This window comes from Phoxinus phoxinus (genome assembly GCF_949152265.1).
Source record: "Phoxinus phoxinus genome assembly, chromosome: 1".
NCBI lineage: Eukaryota > Metazoa > Chordata > Actinopteri > Cypriniformes > Leuciscidae > Phoxinus > Phoxinus phoxinus.
In genome coordinates this window covers 50,133,967-50,155,093 of record NC_136876.1, presented here as the reverse complement: position 1 = coordinate 50,155,093, position 21,127 = coordinate 50,133,967, and the positions used below count along the sequence as shown (strand labels likewise).

At 39.8% G+C, this 21,127-nt stretch overlaps 2 protein-coding genes across 5 annotated transcripts in view; both read left to right on the top strand.

The window, feature by feature from the left end:
- The first annotated feature begins 4,186 nt into the window (after positions 1-4,186).
- Positions 4,187-6,383, top strand: LOC307003750 (fascin-2-like). 2 transcript variants are annotated; one of them, XM_079622532.1, is made up of 4 exons: positions 4,187-4,203; positions 4,645-4,766; positions 4,859-5,026; positions 5,135-6,383. In XM_079622532.1, exons 2-4 carry the CDS (start codon positions 4,658-4,660, stop codon positions 5,338-5,340), a joined length of 483 nt encoding a protein of 160 aa, XP_079478658.1. In that variant the 5' UTR covers positions 4,187-4,203; positions 4,645-4,657; the 3' UTR covers positions 5,341-6,383. The 2 variants fall into 2 exon arrangements, with proteins under 2 accessions (XP_079478658.1, XP_079478657.1); XM_079622531.1 differs by lacking the exon at positions 4,187-4,203 and having other exon boundaries at positions 4,574-4,766.
- A 7,471-nt stretch (positions 6,384-13,854) lies between these two features.
- LOC307003518 (uncharacterized protein) overlaps positions 13,855-21,127 on the top strand; it is a 100,571-nt gene continuing 93,298 nt past the window's right edge. The window contains exons 1-3 of one of the 3 annotated variants that reach the window (XM_079622073.1): positions 13,855-14,204; positions 14,860-14,953; positions 15,574-16,206. In XM_079622073.1, the coding sequence (XP_079478199.1) occupies positions 15,629-16,206 (578 nt within the window). In that variant the 5' untranslated portion in view covers positions 13,855-14,204; positions 14,860-14,953; positions 15,574-15,628. Of the gene's footprint in view, positions 14,954-15,573; positions 16,207-21,127 lie in introns of all 3 variants that reach the window. The other 2 variants (XM_079622074.1, XM_079622072.1) reach the window with 2 other exon arrangements.

Genomic DNA, 21,127 nt, shown 5'->3' with positions numbered 1-21,127 from the left:
TATAAAGTGAATTCTGCACAGGTTAACTCTAAAAAATGCTGGGTTGTTTCAATCCAATTTTGGGTCAAATATGGACAAACCCAGCCGTTGGGTTTCCTTTTTTAAATTACATTTTTAACCCAACGTTTGGGGTTTGTCCATATTTGACCCAAAATTGGGTTGAAACAACCCAGCATTTTTTAGAGTGTTCTGTTATACGCTGTAGCGATGGCGGCCCATTAATAAACATTTATGTTTATTTAGTTTGGTTTGGTCGGGCGCCAGCCTGGCATGTAATCCTGGCAATAAGTACATTCTCAAAAAAACACCAGCTACATATGAAGAAGACATTGGGAAAGGGAGACTTATAGAACTATTAAACTTATAGAAACCAACAGATTCGTGTAACCATTTATTTTAGTGACCGTCAGTCATTATCACATCTCTCTCTCTCTCTCTCTCTCTCTCTCTCTCTCTCTCTCTCTCTCTCTCTCTCTCTCTCTCTCTCTCTCTCTCTCTCTCTCTCTTTCTCTCTCTCTCTCTCTCTTTCTCTCTCTCTCTCTCTCTTTCTTTCTCTCTCTCTCTCTCTCTCTCTCTCTCGTCAATGTAATTAATTGACGTCAATTGTCGTGTCAATTAAAGCGGCATTTGCCATAAATATTATTAGTTACTAGTTGTATATTTTATAAAACATGATTTATCAAAGACTTTAAGACTGAACAGTTTCAGAGTAACACTGACAGACACTAACACTGGTTCCAATCCTTGATTCTGATTGGCCAATATCAATATTCACGATAAAACACGGCTATGACCGCTTCACCCAACGGCTCTATGTATCACTACACAACACCCCTAGCAACCGCAACTCATGTTTGATCTCATCGATAATGTTCATTGAAGCTCTAGTAGAGTATTGTGAGAGATCGAGTAAGCGAGTGTACCTGCTGCATTTACAGTAGATATAGCATTTTCCTTCAGGTCAGTCTTTTTATTCATAATTTTAAAAATCAGTTTGAATGTCCGCTGCGATATCTTGTTCTTCTAACAGACGTTAACCCCGTGCCTTTTCATCTGTCGTGTGCGTCTTCCTTCTCCGTGATCACAAGTTTGAGTCCTTTCAATGTAAAAGTCTTCTCTACTGACTGACTCGCTCATAAAGACAGTCTTTGCCGCCATCTATTGGCGAAATAATGTATGTAACTTCTGTTGCTGTTTACGGTCAGGGACTATTTTTTCCAGCGGAAGGAAGGCTTTTAGTGATTTTTACTTCATGAAAGTTGCATAATTTTTGGCTTTAATATTTGTATTGTGTGGTAACCGTTGTATAAAAGCTATAAGGTACTCGAGGCTAGTGCTATATCAGGAATAAGTCACGGCTGAAGGGCGTTGCAGGCACTCCGCTTCACGTCGACTTATTCACGATACAGCACTCGTACCTTATTGCTTAAATAAGCTGTAATAAAGCTTACTTTTATTTTATTTATTTTTGCATTTGAATGTTACTTTTTGATTTTCGTACACTTGTTGAATGTTGATTTTTTAATTCAGGTTTGACTGTAGTAATAATAATGCAAAAACGTGTACAGTTCACATCAAATTGTATTTATAATTTTTTATAAACCTTGACATAAAGTATTATTTGAGAGTATAAAAACAAAATACATTCAAATCCACATCTTAAAAGTAAGTAATTTTAAATTAAATTTTAAATCCTAAAACAACTAGAGAATTCACAAGCCTCTCCAGAGAGATATACAGGCATCTAGTGGTGACACTGTGACATGACATGTTTCATTTTATTTTCTATCAACTGATGGCGCTAATCTAATTTAAAAGGCCTAGTCTCTATATTAATCTGAATTACTTCATTAATTGAAGAGTTAATTGAATACTTCTTAATTGAAGTTTTAAAAAAATTAGATTTGTATTATTTTTTATTATTTTCAATGGCAACAATTAACCGTAATTATTGCATAAATATTAATAAGTACCATCAAATCCTCTGAAAATACAAAAACAAAAAATATTATTGAACAAAAATAAATGACATTGGTTTTGCTGGGCTGGAGGAAGTTTCATTTGTAGGTGTTTTTGCACTTCTGACGGGAAGATAACACATGAGGAGCACCTGAGGGGGAAATCTCCTTCATCTGTAAAGTGCATCACAGTTGAAGAAACTCAACATGTACAAATGGAAACTGAACTCACACACAGTTTTACTTCAGCATATGTGCTTTGGGATCTTGAATTATTACATATAACATCAGATTTTCACTGAAGTTTAACATCATTATTGTGTCCCTGTAACTAAAGTAAATCAGTTTGACTGAATCAAAGAGCAAGTTAAAATCAAAGAGGTTCACAGCGGTTCATGTCCTCATCACACGAGTTTCACTTCATCATTTACTGAGCTCTGTCTGGACCCGGAGGAACGTGAGCTTACAAAACACTCATAACTTAATATTGTTCAACTTAAAGCATATCACATCTAATCAGTAACTTCTCATTAATGAGTGAATGCACTAAAGTTTTAAAGTTTCCTCAGGAACTAGAGCAAAAGTCATGCAAGAAAAGATACATTTTTATCAATATGAGACATTTTATTTGAATATATCTTTAGATGAAATTTATGAGAACATATAATAAGAGAATTGCCAGTATGAACTTCACTGACTTCACTGGATTTAATTAAATTAATTTGAAACTTATAACTCATGACTGCTCAAAACAGTTTTTATTTTTATGAAACCTACATATTCTTTTTCCAAAAAAACAACATCAAATGAACATTTCATTAATAAACTTTTACTTCCACATGAAAGAATGCCGATGATAAAGCGCTTGAATCTGTTCCTGCTGCAATGGTTCATCAATAGGTGTCAGCAGAGAGAAATGTGGACTTTTGTGGGAAATGTGGGAAGGATCAAATGTGTGTGTAGGAAAGAGGATAAATGTATTTTATAGAGTTAATTTGAGACAAATCTAATCAATAGATGAAAAACATCAGCATAATTTCATGTGTAAAGCTGCAGTTCACTTTCAGGTCAATGCGGACCCGAACACAAAAGCCACTGTTTATATAGTTCATATTTCTTACATTTGTTTAAAAAAAAATCTGATTTTGACCTTCAGAAACCATCCTTGAACCATGCAGGTAAAAGCTTACACACACACACACACACACACTTTATTTATCAGATTGCTGAAGTCGGCTAGGCTGCTACTATGACACTGATATAATAAATGTACGGTGTGTGTCTCTCATCATCCACTGCAGAGATGTGACTGAGCTCCTCTGAGGTGACACTTATGTTTCTTGCTCTGTGGTGTCGCCTGCTCTCTGCCGCCTGTCCCGCACAATGGCCGTTTCGGAGGAGGACCCAGCCGACATAGGGAAATTCAAGACTGCCTTTAAAAAGGACCCGTCTGAACGGCAAGCAAACCTCGACGACGGACGGCTCAACACGGCTTCAGCGCTGGACCCACGCTTCAAGGACTTGAAGTATCTTCAGTGAGGAGACAGAGAAGAGGAGAGGACCAGCCTTGAGGCACTGCTGCAAAATAACCCCAGTACGGCTTCCCCAGAGCCTGCAGAAGAGCCAGAAGAAGAGAAGCCTCCTACTCTCTGCTTCAGACACTCAGATGATGAGGACACGGTGGACTCTGGACCGCTACACAGCAGAGCCCAGCGTCAGCATGGAGGACCGTCCTCTAATGGACAACTCATGCAGGAGCCCATCAACAGCTGTCCGTCCGTCCTCACACACATCCAGCTGTCCGTCCTCACACACATCCGGCTGCCCGTCCTCACACAGATCCGGCTGTCCGTCCTCACACAGATCCGGCTGTCCGTCCTCACACAGATCCGGCTGTCCGTCCTCACACAGATCCGGCTGTCCGTCCTCACACAGATCCGGCTGTCCGTCCTCACACACATCCGGCTGTCCGTCCTCACACACATCCAGCTGTCCGTCCTCACACACATCCGGCTGCCCGTCCTCACACACATCCGGCTGTCCGTCCTCACACACATCCGGCTGCCCGTCCTCACACAGATCCGGCTGTCCGTCCTCACACAGATCCGGCTGCCCCGGCAGTTCTGGCCCTCGTGAGAGACTTTTCACTTGCAGGGAAACATAGTCCAAACAAAAGAGGACAGCCTTGAGCTCTGAGAATGCAGAGAAGACTTTGTCTCAGTGACCGGCTGACGGAGAAGTAGAAGTGAGGAGGATGAGTCTGACTACAACTTAAACATGAGAAATTGTTGCTTTGTTGATTTTGTGTGTGTGAAATGCGGTAAAAGGGGCAGATTTTGGATTAGAAGGTTTATGTTCAGTTACACAAAAAAGCCTGGAATTGATATTGCACTGTTAAACTTTTGGTCTCTGTTGCCTGAGTTTATTAATGGCACATACAAGACAAATAGTGATGACATTGAGGGGAGTGTTCATTTGTTCATTGTGTGACTATTTACTTCTATTTTATGAAGAAAAAAAATAGTTTTGTCCCATAGATTAAAAAAACGTCATACAGGTTTTTGAACGACATGATGAGTAAATGATGAGAGAATTTTCTTTTTGGGCTGAACTATCACTTTAACATATAATATATAATAATATGCATAGCGATGATCTTGAATATGTGTGTTCTTGTAACTGACAGAGAAGAAAATACCATGTTGGACATTGAGTGGTTGGGCCGACGAGTCGCTTTGAGGGCAAACAATGGAAAATATGTCTGCACAAAGAGAAATGGACAGCTTGCAGCTGTGAGTGAATCCTTGGGTGAGCGCACACTGATCCTTCTCTGTCCTTTTACTAAACTTCCACTACTGGACACAACACGAGTCCGATAACTCCTCTCGTGTGTTCGGCAGGGGAGGACGAGCAGTTTGTGCTAAAGCTGATTAATCGTCCTATCCTGGTCTTGCGTGGGGAGAACGGCTTTGTGTGTCACCACAAGAACTCCAATACACTGGACGCCAGTCGCTCTGGTTATGACATCTTCTCATTGCTTTTCAGCGATGGCGCATACCATATAAAAAGTGAGTCATATTGTGTGAGCGGAGACTGACGAGAGTTGCACTGAGCAACACTGACTCTGTTGGGCACTTCTTCACTAAATTCCTGATTTTTTTCCTTCTCTACCACAGGTGTAAATGAGAAGTTTTGGTATGTGTCCGGCAGTGGTCTGGTGTGCACAGATGGGGACAAACCTGAGGATTTCTTCTTTGAGTTTGTGGAGTATGGACGGGTTGGCATCAAGGGTCAGAATGGCAAGTACCTGCGTGGAGACCAGGGAGGCACGCTGATGGGCGATGGGTTCAGCGTGGACGCCTCTTCCCTGTGGGAGCACTGAGTGCTGTCCAGAACCAGAGACACACACACACACTCACTCAGAAACCATCAGTTCTCGTACTGACACCTGTTAAACTAATGACTTTTCAGAAGGACGTTGTGCATTCATGTTCTTTCTTCAGTCTTTTTTGTGAGTAAGTGAAATATGTGTGGTTTTATCGGTTTCTAATACTGTAAATGTTAGTGTCGCCCTTTGATTCATCAGAAGAATACAATATTACACTTCACTCCAGTGGCGGATCTAGAGTTGTTTAAAGCATGGCCACAATCGGGCCAGCCTTTACAGAGAGGGCCGAGTTTAACACAAGTCATGCACACTTCTTAAATCAATGAGGTTTGCATACATTTTCTTTGCTGCTGGCTCTACCGCTTTGTTCATTATCTGTTCTTTAAAGCCCTGAATTCAAGCACTTTCTGGATTAAGAGACTATTACAATAACAGCATAAATATTTCCATATATACATTTTTGTTCATTAAGAATAACACACATAATAAAATATAAAACAACATTTTCAAGAAAAAAAAAAAAAGCTCCTGTTCAGATTTGGAGTTGTTTTCACACTTTACTGTGTTTTGGGTTCCAACAAGAATATTCATGAGATAAAATAAAATAACTATAGCTTTATGTTGATCTGATCATGTTTTATTTCAAATCTGAGGATAACTCTAAAACTTTTTTAGACCATGCGATTTTGTTTAGAGGAGACTAAAATGCTAATAATAGTTACTCATATTAGCATGCAGTTTTTTTATTTTTACGATCTGATTAGGCTTCTTATACAGATTAAGGCAAACAATATATTATTTTGTAGTATTACAGTGATAAAAGCTATTTCGATTAGCAATATAGCTGGGATTAGCTTCATTCTTATGAAAATACCTGATGATGAGTCTACTCTGTACTTTCTGTGCGAGGGCGCCCTCTGGCTTCGAGTATATAAATAGATTTGTTCAGATATGACCGAACCCGAAAGCCTTCAAGATTTTCCTACGGGTTTTATCATGGGGGTTTTCTGATTTATGTGTAAAATAAAGCCTGTGGTAAACATAACTTCAGTATATCTTGACATTTTGTTCTACAACATAAATCTCACACACACGTACGTACATAAAAAAGTATGGGTAAGTACATAGGCTAATAAATGGGTTAGTAGGCTACGTACATAAAAGTCCCACACACGTACATAACAAAAGCGAATTATGGGGTGTGAGTGTGTGCATTGTACGTTGTAGAACAAAACATCAAAGTTTCGTCAAGTTATGTTTACCACAGGCTTAATTTTACTCATAAATTTAAATCACAGCGAACATTAACCAGAGGAAAATCTCGAAGGAACCAGCAAATCTCTCCTGTCACTTTAATCAGTTACAACTACGACTGGTTATTGAGGCTGTTAAACTGTTCAGTTTAAAAGTACTCTATTTGAGGCAAGATTTTTAGCACCTTATGAATTAAATGGTACTTTTGACAAAAGTAACTAGCTTTCGTCAGACGGCCGTACGAATCGATTTACTAGGCCGTCTGCCGGAAGCTTGTTATTTTAGTCGATAATATTTTAAATATGGGTATTTTTCTTACACGAACGCATGGCTTCACTTCAGAAGGCCTTTATTAACCCCCCCGGAGAACTTTTATGATGGATAGATGCACTTTGATAGCCTGGATGCCAGACTGAACCCCGGCCATAAAATGTTTTGGTCGGGAAGTTCGGTCTGGACTTGATCCGTTGTGGAGTGATTATCAAGGGGGAAATCCATCAGCCGGAAACTGAAGCTTCCCCGGGCGCCGCCATTGGCTAAGCCATCACCTGCTGTTAGCACTCCATTGACTCCCATTAATTTTGGCGTCACTTTGACAGCGAATAACTTTACATCTGAGGCGTTTAAAGACTCCGTTTGTCCATTATTTATTTCTAAAGAAACACGACAAGGTATAAAAGGCTCCATTACTTTGTATCTTACGTTATGGCCCCGTAGAAGCAGTTTTTGTCGCTGTGTCCATCTTATTTACTGTCTATGGTAATTATGCTCGGTCCAGGGGCCTCATTTATAAAACTGTGCGTAGGAACCTTACTAAAAGTGTACGTACGCACAAAAGCCAAAAATGGCGTACGCAAAAAAAATATCAGATTTATAAAACCGTGCGTACGCACACCTGCACGCAATTTTCACTTTATAAATCACAGCCTAACTGATCATTTGCGCACGCAAAAAAAATCATTTACCGCCCTTTCTCCGCCCACATTCAACCATATATAGACAATGCAAATTACCTCATTAGCCATGCATATATTAAAGGAGCAAGGAAATTTGTGTTTTTTAAAACATAATGAGTGATAGGCCTACATCCATTTAAGAATGGAAGTGAAAGAAATTTAATTTTCGTACTTTCAGCATATAGTTCCTTTTATTTCTAGTTCCAATGGTGATTTAATGTTATTAAGTTGGCTTGAGAAAGCCAACTTACTCAAATCCTATGTAAACTTATTAAGTTGGCTTGGAAAAGCCAACTTACTGAAATTTATTTAAACTTTTTATTCTTCTTCTTCTTACTAAAAATGTACAACTCTAACTCCTCCTAGAGCTTTAATTCTACAAACTCCAAACTCGGGTCAGACCTTCAGACTGTTCTGACTTGGTGTGCTATATCTTTTCAAACTGATTTGACTTTCAGTTTTCTTAAAAATTAATATTAAAAATCATAAAAATCCCATAGACTTACATTGCAGAGTGCTCAAATTGAGCCAAGACTATACGGTGGGCCATTAGTGTACAAGCCAAAAACTCAAATATAAACTCCCTGAAGCCCTAGATTCAATTAAACTACCATTCTAAATCTATCTATCTATCTATCTATCTATCTATCTATCTATCTATCTATCTATCTATCTATCTATCTATCTATCTATCTATCTATCTATCTATCTATCTATCAAACTTTAACCTACTTTAAACATCAAACTACTTTAAACTTCTTCAAACTCTCTGGTCCTGCTTTCTCAAGCCAACTTAAAGTTTGTCTCAACAAGTTTGTAGTTTCTAGTTTGTATTTTTTGTTGTAACCTATGAGCAACTTGAGCAACTTGTAAATATTGTAAATATTGAAATATGTCAAACTTATTTTTGCCATTTTGCAAAGGGTTAATTCCCTTTATCCGCAGTCAATTCCTCAACTCACCATCAGTGTCACCAAACTGCTTTGTCTTCAAAATGTGCGTACGCATGGGTCAGAGTTTGCGTGGAGGTGCGCATATTTTCACGTCAAGTTTTTCTTTATAAATCCCACCTTTTGCGCAGGAACTGGCGTACGCATGTTTTCAGCCCCGTTTTGTGCGTACACAAGCTTTATAAATGAGGCCCCAGATCTCTTTGGACCAATCAAATTGTCAGGGCGGGCTTCATACGATGATGGACAGATGATCAACAGTTACGTAATCATCCACGTCACCAAAGAGCGCTTGGGTTGAATTCGTTTACAAAGATGACTGCCGCTGGAGAATTGAGATTTCACGAGTTCACACTTACAAATAAGTCAGATAGAATAAATGTGTATATGACATGCTGTCCGAGGAGAGGGATCTGCCGCTCCGGGCTCGGCATTCGGCCCGAACCCAGAGTATTACCCCGTATTCCTGGCTGTGAAAGAACAAGCCAAGAGTGAGGAGTCGGGGTGGTGGAGGGATGCTGAAAAACTGTCAAGGAATGGTAGGTGCGTTGACAGAGTGAATATGCTTCCTCTCATGCTGATAGGGTAACGTTACTTAGACATGGTATTGACAAGTTGATTGGATTGATTATTTGAACGTGGTCCTCCCGAACTTTGTTTATGAAACATCATGTGTAGATTCCGCCATCGCGTCTGTTATAGAAGATATCGACAGCGCATTCGTTTTAAAAGCGGAACAGAGAACCGCGATCAAGGCATTTGTCGGTCGGAAATATGAATGAAGAACATGCGTCATTTACTCCGTTGCTCTCATTGGTTGTAGGCAGAGCCATAGAGAGAAAGAGTTGCGACACTCCCATAGACCTCCGTTGTAAAAAATGGCGGCACATTTAACCGCCTACTTCCGTGATTTGAAGATCGGATTAGTTCCAAACACTGTCATTTGGGCGTTGAACCCCATTCACTTACATTGCTGCACGTCGAGTTGTTCCAGAAGTAACTTGCTGAAATATCGACCTCTTTTGAATTGTCAACTGTCTATATTGTTTCAGAGGCCCTTTACGATGCTTATTCTGGTCTTCATTTGTACATGCACAGCGTAATTATTTATATTTCATCTTGGTTGTTTCAACCAACTTTCTAGCATTGCCTGCTTGCTAGTTAGCTAGCGCGACTTCGCCAGCTGTGAAGGTAGCATCTAATTAGTTCGGTAATGAATCGCAACCACCTTTATAGCAACTTTTATTTAATTGAATTTTTGGGATATACTAACTTTTAACTCTCTCTCTCTCTCCCCTCGAAACCACTGTGCCGTGCGTCTCTCTCTCTCTCTCTCTACAATATCAGCCTTGGTTCATGCGTAATGACGCACACCAACGTGGACGACGGATCAGCCTGTCATTGGTCAACAACCTCACGCAAAGCATCACGTGATATCCAAAATGGCAGCTAGCATCGAGCTAGCGGCAAAAATGACAGAAAATGTATAAATTATGGACATCAAGTGGATAAAACTTGGATATAAGCGTTTGGATTTATTGCTGAAACACTCTGAAAGGACGCACAAGTGAGATGAGATTTGTGTTGATCAATTACAGTTGTAAGAATATATATGGAAATAACATAAACAGGGTTCATAGGAAAGAAATTGTACATCTAAATTAATCTATACAAGTCCCACAACAAGCGTTCATTGTTATATGTAGACCTACTACTGTGTATGTGTGTGTGTGTGTGTGTGTGTGTGTGTACTACAAACTGTTTTAATAATAAAAAAGATGCTTATTTGAAAACATTCTGCATTTTTATGTTTAGTGCAATATATGATTTGTACAGTATAAAACACGTTGTGTGTGTGTGAGTGAGTGAGAGAGAGAGAGAAAGTGTGTGTGAGAGAGAGAGAGATAGAGAGAGAGAGAGAGAGAGAGAGAGAGAGAGAGAGAGTGTGTGTGTGTGTGTGTGTGTGTGTGTGTGTGTGTGTAAGAAAAGGAAGTGAATTCAACTGAGAAATTATTACTAAGAAAAAGAAAATAAGAAAATCTTGAATTATTAATATTAAATATGACTCATAGGTGTAATTATACTAATTAAAGTTTTGTTGAATTATTTTTCAATCTCATGTTACAGTTTTACTTAATCAATCAATTTATAATATCTAAATATTTTATATTCAACATTTTTATTCATAATAAATAAAAGAAGAGAGAAAGAGAGAAGAGAAGAAGTGAATAAGAAGAGAAGACACAGACGTTATGGTGATGCTGGTCCATCATAGGGCAAACCACCCGGTCTTCCTCACAACAGCTGAAGACACATCTTACGATGTTGGATAGATCCGGGTGGCCCTCCCGGAGAGGTTCTGTTACATACCTGATCTTCCTACACAGCTTCTCTGGCTGCGATACCGTATCAGCAATTTCTGGGTTTAGCAAACCAACTTTGCTCACCAAGCTCTGCAAGACTGACAAAGCAGAGGGGGCCATGGATGTGTTCAATGACATCAGAGCCAAGAAAAGTGACATCATCAAAGCTGGCTGCGAACTGTTCAACTGTCCGGGCCGCAGCCGGGAGCATCAAGCCTGAGAAACTGCCTCCGACTACAGGAGCTGCAGCACAGCACTCTCTGCGGGCATATCTCCAGACCAGAGATAGGCTACTGCTATAAAGTCTGCTACACTAGTCAACTAGTCTCTCTCCTGTTTACTGAAGTCAGCTGAATCTGGGCCGTATCCAGATCAGAGGATGGACCTGCGCCTGGGCCCATCCACAAAGCATCCCTCATCAGCCCTGTGAAGGCCTCATCGACACGACAGCCATCAGCACTGATCCTCAACAAACCCATCTACATACATTTTTATGGATTTTGTATGGATTTGGAGTCATTTTTACTCAAAACTAATGGCTGGGATAGATTCAGCACCCCTAAAAACCCATAGTTAGACATCTCAAAAGCTAATATTGGTAAAAAAAAAAAAAATTTTTTTTTTTTTTTTGGTACCCAGGCCCTCTGGGCACCCCAACTTTGATGGCCTCTCCAGGCGTTTCCCCAAGGATTTGGCTGTGGATAAATTGGGAGGTGTTACTAGACACCTATAGGAACACATGGTAAAAAAAGCTATTGGTAAGAAATTTTTTTGCAGATTGGCCAAAGAAATGCTTAACTTTCCCTAACTACAGGGTCTTAATTCTTTAACATTTGGTTCTAAAAGTACAGACCCAGAATTTCTAAAACATGTCGAAGATGTTGATATCATAATCCTCACTGAAACCTGGTGTCGAAATGATGCGCTCACCTACTGTCCCTTAGTGATGGGCAGATCGAGGCTTCGTGAAGCAATGAAACAGTTGAACCAAATGGTTCATATTGTGTCGAGGCTTCGAATCAATCCGACACCCGTCTCCACGGTGACACCTAGTGGTCACTTGCAGGTGTTGATCTGAAACAACCTTGACGAGCCATTAAAAAAAATGTGTTGTTTTTTTATTATTGTATTTTTCTAATATGTGAAGCTTGTAACCTAGGCTCCTCACTGTGCATAATGTTATTTTGGTCCTGCAAAATGAATATTAATAAAATTAATCGAGCCACAATGTCTCACTTTTTTAGATATTTTTATTCAAAAATATTAATTTCTCTGCTGTGGAAGGACTTAGCCTACTTCTTTTTTTACAGATAATTTCTCCAGCCTTTGAAAAAATCCTCTCACAAGGGACACTTGTTGCTGGCATGCAGAGATATTTTTTAGCCAGGACATACAAATGAGGAAAGACTGCTCTCTCTTTCCAGTAAGTTAGTGGATCATGAGTTCTGGGCAAATACGCATCGTTGATGTATTTTTTCACTTCCACTGTGGCATCAGCTCCTCAAATGGCGCATCATGGATGATGTATTGTTGCAGTAGGCAAGCTGCCGATCACAATACACACATCTCACTTTATTTGGGGTTTCTAAATGGAAATGCTCCCACACCACAGATGTACGGCATCTCTTCTGGGGAGCCTCCATTTTATCTATCTATCCAAATCTATCTAGATATGTATCTCTAATCTATCTATGTAATTAGATATATGTATCTACAATCTATCTATGTATTTAGATATATAATATGTATCTATAATCTATCTATGTATTTAGATATGTATCTATAATCTATGTCATTCCATTCATTTCTTTATTGTCCTCAATAGAGGAAATTTGTTTCCACAGTCTGTACCAGGAGCAACATTCAACACTCATAACATACACATATTACACATTGTACACAAAAATAAATTAGGCTTTCTGTGAATTCAACGCTCTTATGGCTGAAATTACAAAGCTCCTCCCTAGCCGTGATTTTTTATGGGGTAGCTGTCTGTACCTGAGGGAAGAAGGGTGAAACATGAGTTAAGCGGGTGGCTCTGATTTTTTATGATGGTGTTTGCTCTGCGAATGATAGCAGCGTCAATGAGAGCCGGCAAGTTGGGTGTGGGAAGGCCTATTATTTTTGAGGAAGTGTTAGTGACTTTAAGAAGCTTGTTTCTATCAGTGAGTGAAAGCATAGTGAAATAGCAGGTGGCACAGTACAGAAGAACGGGTTCAATGATACTACGGTACAAAAGGAGAAGAAAGTGTGGTTTTACTGAGAGTGTCCTGAGTTTTCGTATGACAAATAGTCTCTGTTGGCAGCGCCTGTGAATGTCTGTGATGTGATGGTGAAAACTCAGTTTATTGTCCAGAATAATGCCAAGGTACCTGAAGCTGTACTGACTGGCCACTGATGGAGATAGGGCAATGAGCAGTGGAGAATTTTTGGCGTGTGTCCAAGATAAGTTCCTTTGTTTTAGTGGTGTTAAGAAGGAGATGACTGTCTGTACACCATTGGGTGAAATGGGCAACAGATTGGTGAAATGCTGTGACAGTGAGGAGGGCGAGTATGGCTGTGTCGTCTGAGTATTTGAAATCTATCTATAATCTATCTATGTATTTATATGTGTAGCCTATCTTTAATCTATCTATATATGTATCTATCTATCTATTAATCTAGCTGTCTATATTTATATCTATGTATCTATTAATGTGTCACTATATGTATACTCTGTGTCTCTAGCCTATCAGTCAATGTGTTGTGTAAATTTAAATGTAAGCCTAAATATAACTTAAACAAATCGCACTATAAATGTCAAAAAATCCGCTATCTCAAAATCAAACTACTCTCACAAAAACCCACGAGGTCAATATGCGTTAATTTCACTTTTATACAGATGTGCGCTTGTGTGGTCTATTCCCGACCCTGTCAATCAAGCGCTGACTCGGCGGATCACACCTGATGAAACACTTGTGAAACACTTCGAGGCTTCGTTTGGCCATAGTCACGTGACATGGGTGTTTTGAATCACGCTTCGGATCAGTGTTTCGAATCATCTGCGCTTCGGGATCTCGCAAAGCTTCGGAACGACTGTTTCGCGTCAGCCATCCCTACTGCGAAGCGGATGTTGAGATCCTTGCAGACGGGGTGAAGTTTGGTGATCCTCCAGAGTTCGTCCCTGAAGTGGCGTCCTGTGAGCTGCATGATGATCTGACGAGGGCGGTTGGCGTTACTCGGCCCCAGTCGGTGCACCGAATCCAGGATGAAATCCATATTCTCCCTCCAGTGAGGCACAATCTTTCCGAGAATATCAGAGATGATTTGTCGTGTGTTTTCATCTTTTCCCTCCTGTAAGCCATTTACTCGCAGGTTCCATCTTCTTTTATAACGCTCCAACTCTGCAGCTCTTTTCCCCAGTTCTGTGTTCTCCTCTTTAAGTTGTTTCACCTCGACGTGCAGTTTTTGGCACTGTTCTTTACATTCTTTTATTTCTGCAGAGTTAAACTCTACCGCTTTCGCGATGTTGGCTATGGTCAGCGTGTTTTGCATTAGTTCCGCTTTGAAGTCCTGCATCATGTTTTGAAGAGTGCCAATAGCAGCCAGGATCGCAGCGTTAGAGGCGTTTTCAGCATGGGCTCCAGCAGTCAAGACGTCGTCTGGTTTTGACTTTTTCTGTGGTGCTGGAGCTTTGGAAGGAGATGTTAAGGTGTTTTTGGTTCCTCTGGCGTTCGTTTCCATATTTTCTGGACCACCGTAGGCGTGTTCTTGGAGAGCCATCAATTTAGCATTAGCTTGTGTGCTATTCATGTTATGGTCTGCAATATCGTGCTCAGGGTTACTTACAAGTTTCTGAATTATTATTATAAGTTCCCCACGGTTTTACATCTGATAAATCAGGGTTTTGTTGAGTTATAAGTTCATTCCGTTGATTTTCAAGGCTTTGCTACTCTGAGCTAATCATAGTGCGTCTGCTCTCTCCGCCATCACGTGGCCCTCTGTGAAAAGAATCCATTCGAGGAGGAGCTGCAGTCTGAAACCGAAAGCAGCCGAAGACGCCATTTCGGAAGATAGAAAATCAGCGATCGCTTCACATGTGACAGTAAGTTCGTTAAACTTTTCATAGCTGTAATATCGATAGAGTATTTGCGTCTAAACAGACATTATGCCGAACTCAAACACAAATGATAAAGTTGAAGGTTACTTTCGTTGTCTAGCCCTACTTCACGACACGTCAACTGTAACACTCATAAAATGGCTGAAAATGGTTCAACTTACACTTACTTTTTCCTTTAACAGGATAATATTAGTTTAATGTTTAAATCTTTGGTTGACTTTAAATACTTAGGCCTATTTCTTTTTTTTTATATAATCTATGTGTTCAGTGACGCAGTAAGAAAGGAAGGAAAGGAAAGGAAGTGTTGTCATCGGATAATCACATAAACACATAAAAGTAACATCATATTTGCTTAATACGAGACGAAAAAACGGATTGTGAAAAACACCTGCAAGAGTTCAGCAGTGTCATTAAAGTGAAGGTGAATCCAGTGTTTAAACGAGGCTGCTGTGTTTGAAAGTGTGGCCGACATGTTGCTCTACAAACCAACGTTACAGTAACTGGAGAAAAACTGTTAATGTTGCGTTAAAGTGAATTAAATGGCATAAATAAAATGTGTCAAAATTAATTTGTGTTTTGTGCATGTTTTCTGTGTCCACATACAGGTCTGAAAAGTCTCTCATCATCAAGGAGGAAGAGAACGAGCAAACTTTATGTAAAATGAGTGTGTGTGAGGAGAGAGAGGAGGCGGCGTCTGGTCACACTCAGATACACAGCTGTCTATGGGAGGAGCTGCTCGGTATTCCCCCTGATCTCAGTGATGGACGATCTCCAGTATCCAGCTGTGTGTCCATGAAGAGTAACATCTCCATGCGTATTCCCCCTGATCTCAGTGATGGACCATCTCCAGGATCCAGCTGTGTGTCCATGAAGAGTAATATCTCCATGCGTATTCCCCCTGATCTCAGTGATGGACCATCTCCAGGATCCAGCTGTGTGTCCATGAAGAGTAACATCTCCATGCGTATTCCCCCTGATCTCAGTGATGGACCATCTCCAGGATCCAGCTGTGTGTCCATGAAGAGTAACATCTCCATGCGTATTCCCCCTGATCTCAGTGATGGACCATCTCCAGGATCCAGCTGTGTGTCCATGAAGAGTAACATCTCCATGCGTATTCCCCCTGATCTCAGTGATGGACCATCTCCAGGATCCAGCTGTGTGTCCATGAAGAGTGACATCTCCATGCGTATTCCCCCTGATCTCAGTGATGGACCTGCTGTGACCTCTGACCCCGTGTGAGTATCATGAAGTTCAGGGCCGGTCCAGATTCTGTTGGCGTCCTAGACGAGATATTACATTATATTCATCGCCCCTAAAAAAATACAACACTGTCAATAACACACACAAACACAAGTGTGTGTATGGGTGCACAAATAGTTGTTAAAATAAAGGGCGAAAAGGTTATATAAAATATGTATCCAAATTGAATATATTTATAGATGATAGTGGCCATAAATATAGCCTTTTAAAAGTTATATAACTTTTACTGGCGACCCTATTCTTAAACATATACTGGAAAATTACATATCCAAACTTAAATGGTTGCTGTACTGTATTTTTATTTTCTATTAATATAAAACCTGTGCATCCTAAAACTGCAAGTCAAAGCGGTAAATCCAAACAAGTTGTCTTTCTAATTTGTCTCAAACTATCAATATGCTCTGGGAGTTTTAGGCGCAGTAGCCAATATGGCCGCTAGGTGACATTCAAACTCCATTTGGTGATTTATAAACTTGAAGGGTTTTAATTTCATGAACGCTTTTGACCACTGGCCTCTTTTGATAAAAGATACATATGATTTTATTGCTGAAGTGAAAGCAGCAACAACATAAGTAAAAAATTAAGTTTTACACTGATCTTTCATTAAATGTAAATAAAATGAAAAAGATCCCACTAGTGGACCGTTCCGGTTGAAATATTCTAAAGTAGCTCCTCAAAATATTAAATAAACATCAATGACTCAGACAAGTTGTAGTTATGATTCTTACTTATCTAGTTCATCTAGTTTTTTTTCTGCTCTTCTTCTGTGCTCCACTTCACCAGTTTTCTGTGAGTTTATTGAAGGTTTTAAAAAAGCAGACATAAAAAAAAAAAACTATAACTAACCAAAGGCATTGACATTGTAAGTCATGAATTGACTAGGCCTAATTCACCGTTAATCAATGAAGAGTTCATTTGCAAAACACAATAAACACCAACTTAAAATTTTGTTTTTTGCTGACTTCTGTGTATTATCCTCCACATACAGCACATTCTGAACACGGTATTGCCCATTGTCAAGTCATCGCAAGTTCATGATTTACAGCAGAAACCGAGAAGCGCTCTTGTTGTTTGTGAACACAACCCGATTAGTCAGTTTAGCGAATCAGCTAGGGCTGTGTTGAAAAAATTGATTCACCAATTCTGAATCGATTTTCATATTAATTTCTAAAGATCGATCCGTAACTCAGAGGATCGATTTAATAATAGGCCCACATTTTCCCCATAAACACACTGAGACACGGCGACCGGCGGCGCTGCTAATGCGGTTTTTCTGAATCCACTTGTTGACCAGAAAGGAGGAAAGAGCCGTTCACATAGCGCGTTTTTTGTGTGTAGTGCTGTGTTGAAAAAATCGATTCACCAATTCTAAATCGATATTCATATTAATTTCTAAAGATCGATCCGTAACTCAGAGGATCGATTTAATAACAGGCCTACATTTTCCCCATAAACACACTGAGACACGGCGACCGGCGGCGCTGCTAATGCGGTTTCTCTGAATCCACTTGTTGACAAGAAAGGAGGAATGAATCGTTCACATAGCGCGTTTTTTGCGCGTGCAAATTCGTTTTCCAGGCGCGCCTCTGTTCATGGTTGCATAGCAACGGCAGACGCAAAAGGAAAGCACGCGCTTGTTGAGAGGAGAAAGCGGTGCAAACTCGTGCAAACTGCGCTCTCCATGATGACGAGGAAGTATCATCAAATAATTAATTGATTTCTAGCCCTTGCATTAGATTTACTACTATATTCATTGAGATGAGAAATAAAAAGCCGCCCTGTACAGCTATGACAAAGAGTATAGAAGTAACAAGAGGCGAAACTCAATAGAACGTTCCATTGCAACAAACGCACCCGTGCGCAGAGCAGCAGCTCCGCCATCTTGGACTGAACACGTCATAGAATTGAACGATACCGGTTCCAATTCAAAAGCTGTTAAGGGAACTAAATAGTTGTTTCTCGTTTTTAATATCTCTATAGCAGACATCCAAAGTCTCCCGGAAGTTCCGGGAGTCTCCCGCATATTGATAGCGGCTCCCTGATGCCGGCAAATTAGCTAAAATCTCCCGAAATCTAGAGCGAGCGAGCAAGAGCGCGCAGCTCCAGACCGTGTTGCGCACACGGCAGAAAGGGTGAGGGAGTAAGAGACCTTGCGTGTGTAATTAAACTTTTGCCATGAAAACACTCTGCTTTTATGTTCTGCTTTTTTATTTTTAGAAATTTGAATGGTCAATATGGATATTGCAATTTTGTCAATAGTCTGGAAAGTGGAAACATTTTTTTCCATATGATCCAGGTCTGGAAATGATTAAAATCAAATTCCATACTTTTCCAAACATATTTGTTGCTCAAGAAACATTTCTGATTATCAATGTTATGCTTAATATTTTTGTGGAATCTGTGATAAAAAAAAATCATGATTATTTGAACAATGGAAAGTTCAAAAGAACATCATTTATTTGAAATCGAAATTATATAAATAAAAAAATTAAAATAGGATTACTGCCACCAAAACTTTTGAACGGTAGTGTATATCTGTATAATAATATGACAGAAATATGTAATAAATGAACCACTTCCAATCAAATAAGAATAACTAATCTTCTGATATTAATCGGTTATAATAATTGATTTAACTTCAACAATAATCTGGCAAATGTCTCCTTTGGAATATAGACATATGGTTGGTCTTGTTTTAAAGCATTCTTGAATTACAACCATTTAAGTTTGGATAGTGATTTTCATGTCTATGCGAGGGGGGGGGGGGGGGGGGGGGGTGACAGTTAAAGGGTTAATTTAGTGATAACAATGAATTAATAAAGCGGTAATTTGCCAGGTTAGGTGTTATCTCTGAAAATATGCGATTTAAAAAGCCAATTTCGACCAAACACATAAGTAACGTTATAATAAACTGTTACTGCGGTTATAGGATAGCTTAACGTTACAGCACCTGTTATCGTTGCCGTTAGCTCACTTTGACGTTAATAAAAACCTTTTCTACTTTACCTCTCTGGATCTTTGGTGAATCTATGAAATGCTAGTTAATTGGTTGTATACTGGTAGTTGATGGCAGAACACTGTTTTCTTTGTTTCCAATTATTTCCAGACATAATGCTGTTAATGCTGTATAGTTGTGCTAACGGTAAAGCCGTTGGTTCAGTCCAAAATGGCGTCAGCGCGACCGCAGCGCCATCTAGCGATTGTTGTCAAAACTGCAACGGAGTTTCGCCTCTTGTTACTTCTATACTCTTTGGCTATGATCAGCTGTTCGGCCGAGCTTTCCATGTTGTTACGGAAAGGCCGTAACAGGCTTGTTTTTGTCACATGACCTGTTGAGATGCATTGAAGTGCTTCTCACTGAATTTGCACGCGCATAAAACGCGATATGTGAACGGCCCCTAAAGTGGTATCGTGTGCGGTTCGTTGTATCTAGTTTAAAAGGCCTTTTAAATATGAACGCAGTTTTGGATTAAATAAAAGGACAGTCAATTAAGTCAAATAAAACACGTTTTATCTCCTGTTTAGTTGGTAACACTACATTAAGACACCATTCATTAACATTAATGCCTTATCTAACATCAATACATTGAGTGAACAATACATTTTTACAACATTAATGTATGTTTGTGAATGTTATTTAATACAAACACTTGATTGTTCATGAACAGTTAAAACTTTTGATTTTAAAAATATAAGATCGGATCAGATCGGATCGAATCGAATCGAATAATGATAATCGATTCAAGATCTTGAGAATCGGAATCGATTCTTGAAATTTGAATCGATACCCAGCCCTAGAATCAGCGCACAGTATTCAGGTCAGGTGATAAGGCTGCTAGTTACTTCAAAATGATGCGCTAGCTGAGAGGAGTTTCATCAAAGCTGACTAAGGCCCTGTATACACGAGAACGCTCGCGGGTGAAAACGTAAAAATATTTTATCGGATGTGTCTTTCGTTTACACGGCGACGGCGTTTTTGGGGCTTAAAAACGCAAAAAAGTGAAACCACCCTCCAGAGTGGAAATCTTAAAAACGCTCCACCGTCGCGTTCCCGTCTAAAGGGTAAAAACGCAAAAGTCTGCTAGACAGTGAAGGCGTCGCGGACGTGTTTACGTCACAGGCATGCGCCAGTACAGGAAAATAACAAAACATTATCAAACTAAAATATAGCATTAATTTCATTGACAAAAAAAAATCTGTCATTATTGAGCGACACGAGAAGAGTGCCGAGGGTTAAAGCAATAGCTTTACCGCATTAAACATGAAAAACTGTGTCAGTGTCTCTTTCACTCTCAGTGCTTCACATCGCCACCTAGCCGCCTGGAGTGCACACTACATCCAATTTCACACACTTTTGCGTCACCATATGCACGCAGATTTCCCCCCAATAACGCTCGTCTAAACGCAGAATAAAAAGTGATAACGCAACGCCACTTTTGCGTTTCTCTTCAGATCGTTTCTTCAGTTTAGAAACGGAGAATTAAAACGAATACGATCTCCGTCCACACCAGCGTTTTAGCTGCATATTAGAATTGATCTCCGTCCACATTAAAACGACTGAAAACGCGGATCACGTGACCATTCACCAACACTGGGCATGCGCGTGCCGGTGTAAACAGGCGCATGTAGGCAATTGTAGCATTGTAAAATGCTGAATTTATTTGCACAACAGCTGCTAGCAAAAGACATCAAAGTCAGTAACGCTTGTAGTTAGTGATGTCAACGATTAAAGGTTGGGTAGGTAAGAATTGTCTAAAGAACTTTTTTTTCAAATTGGCTTAAACTGTCTTTATATACCAATTAGGGCTGGGCGATATGGGGCAAAAAATATATCTCGATATACGATATATATCTCTATCTTTACAGGAAAAATAACCCCCCAAAAACTACTGCAAA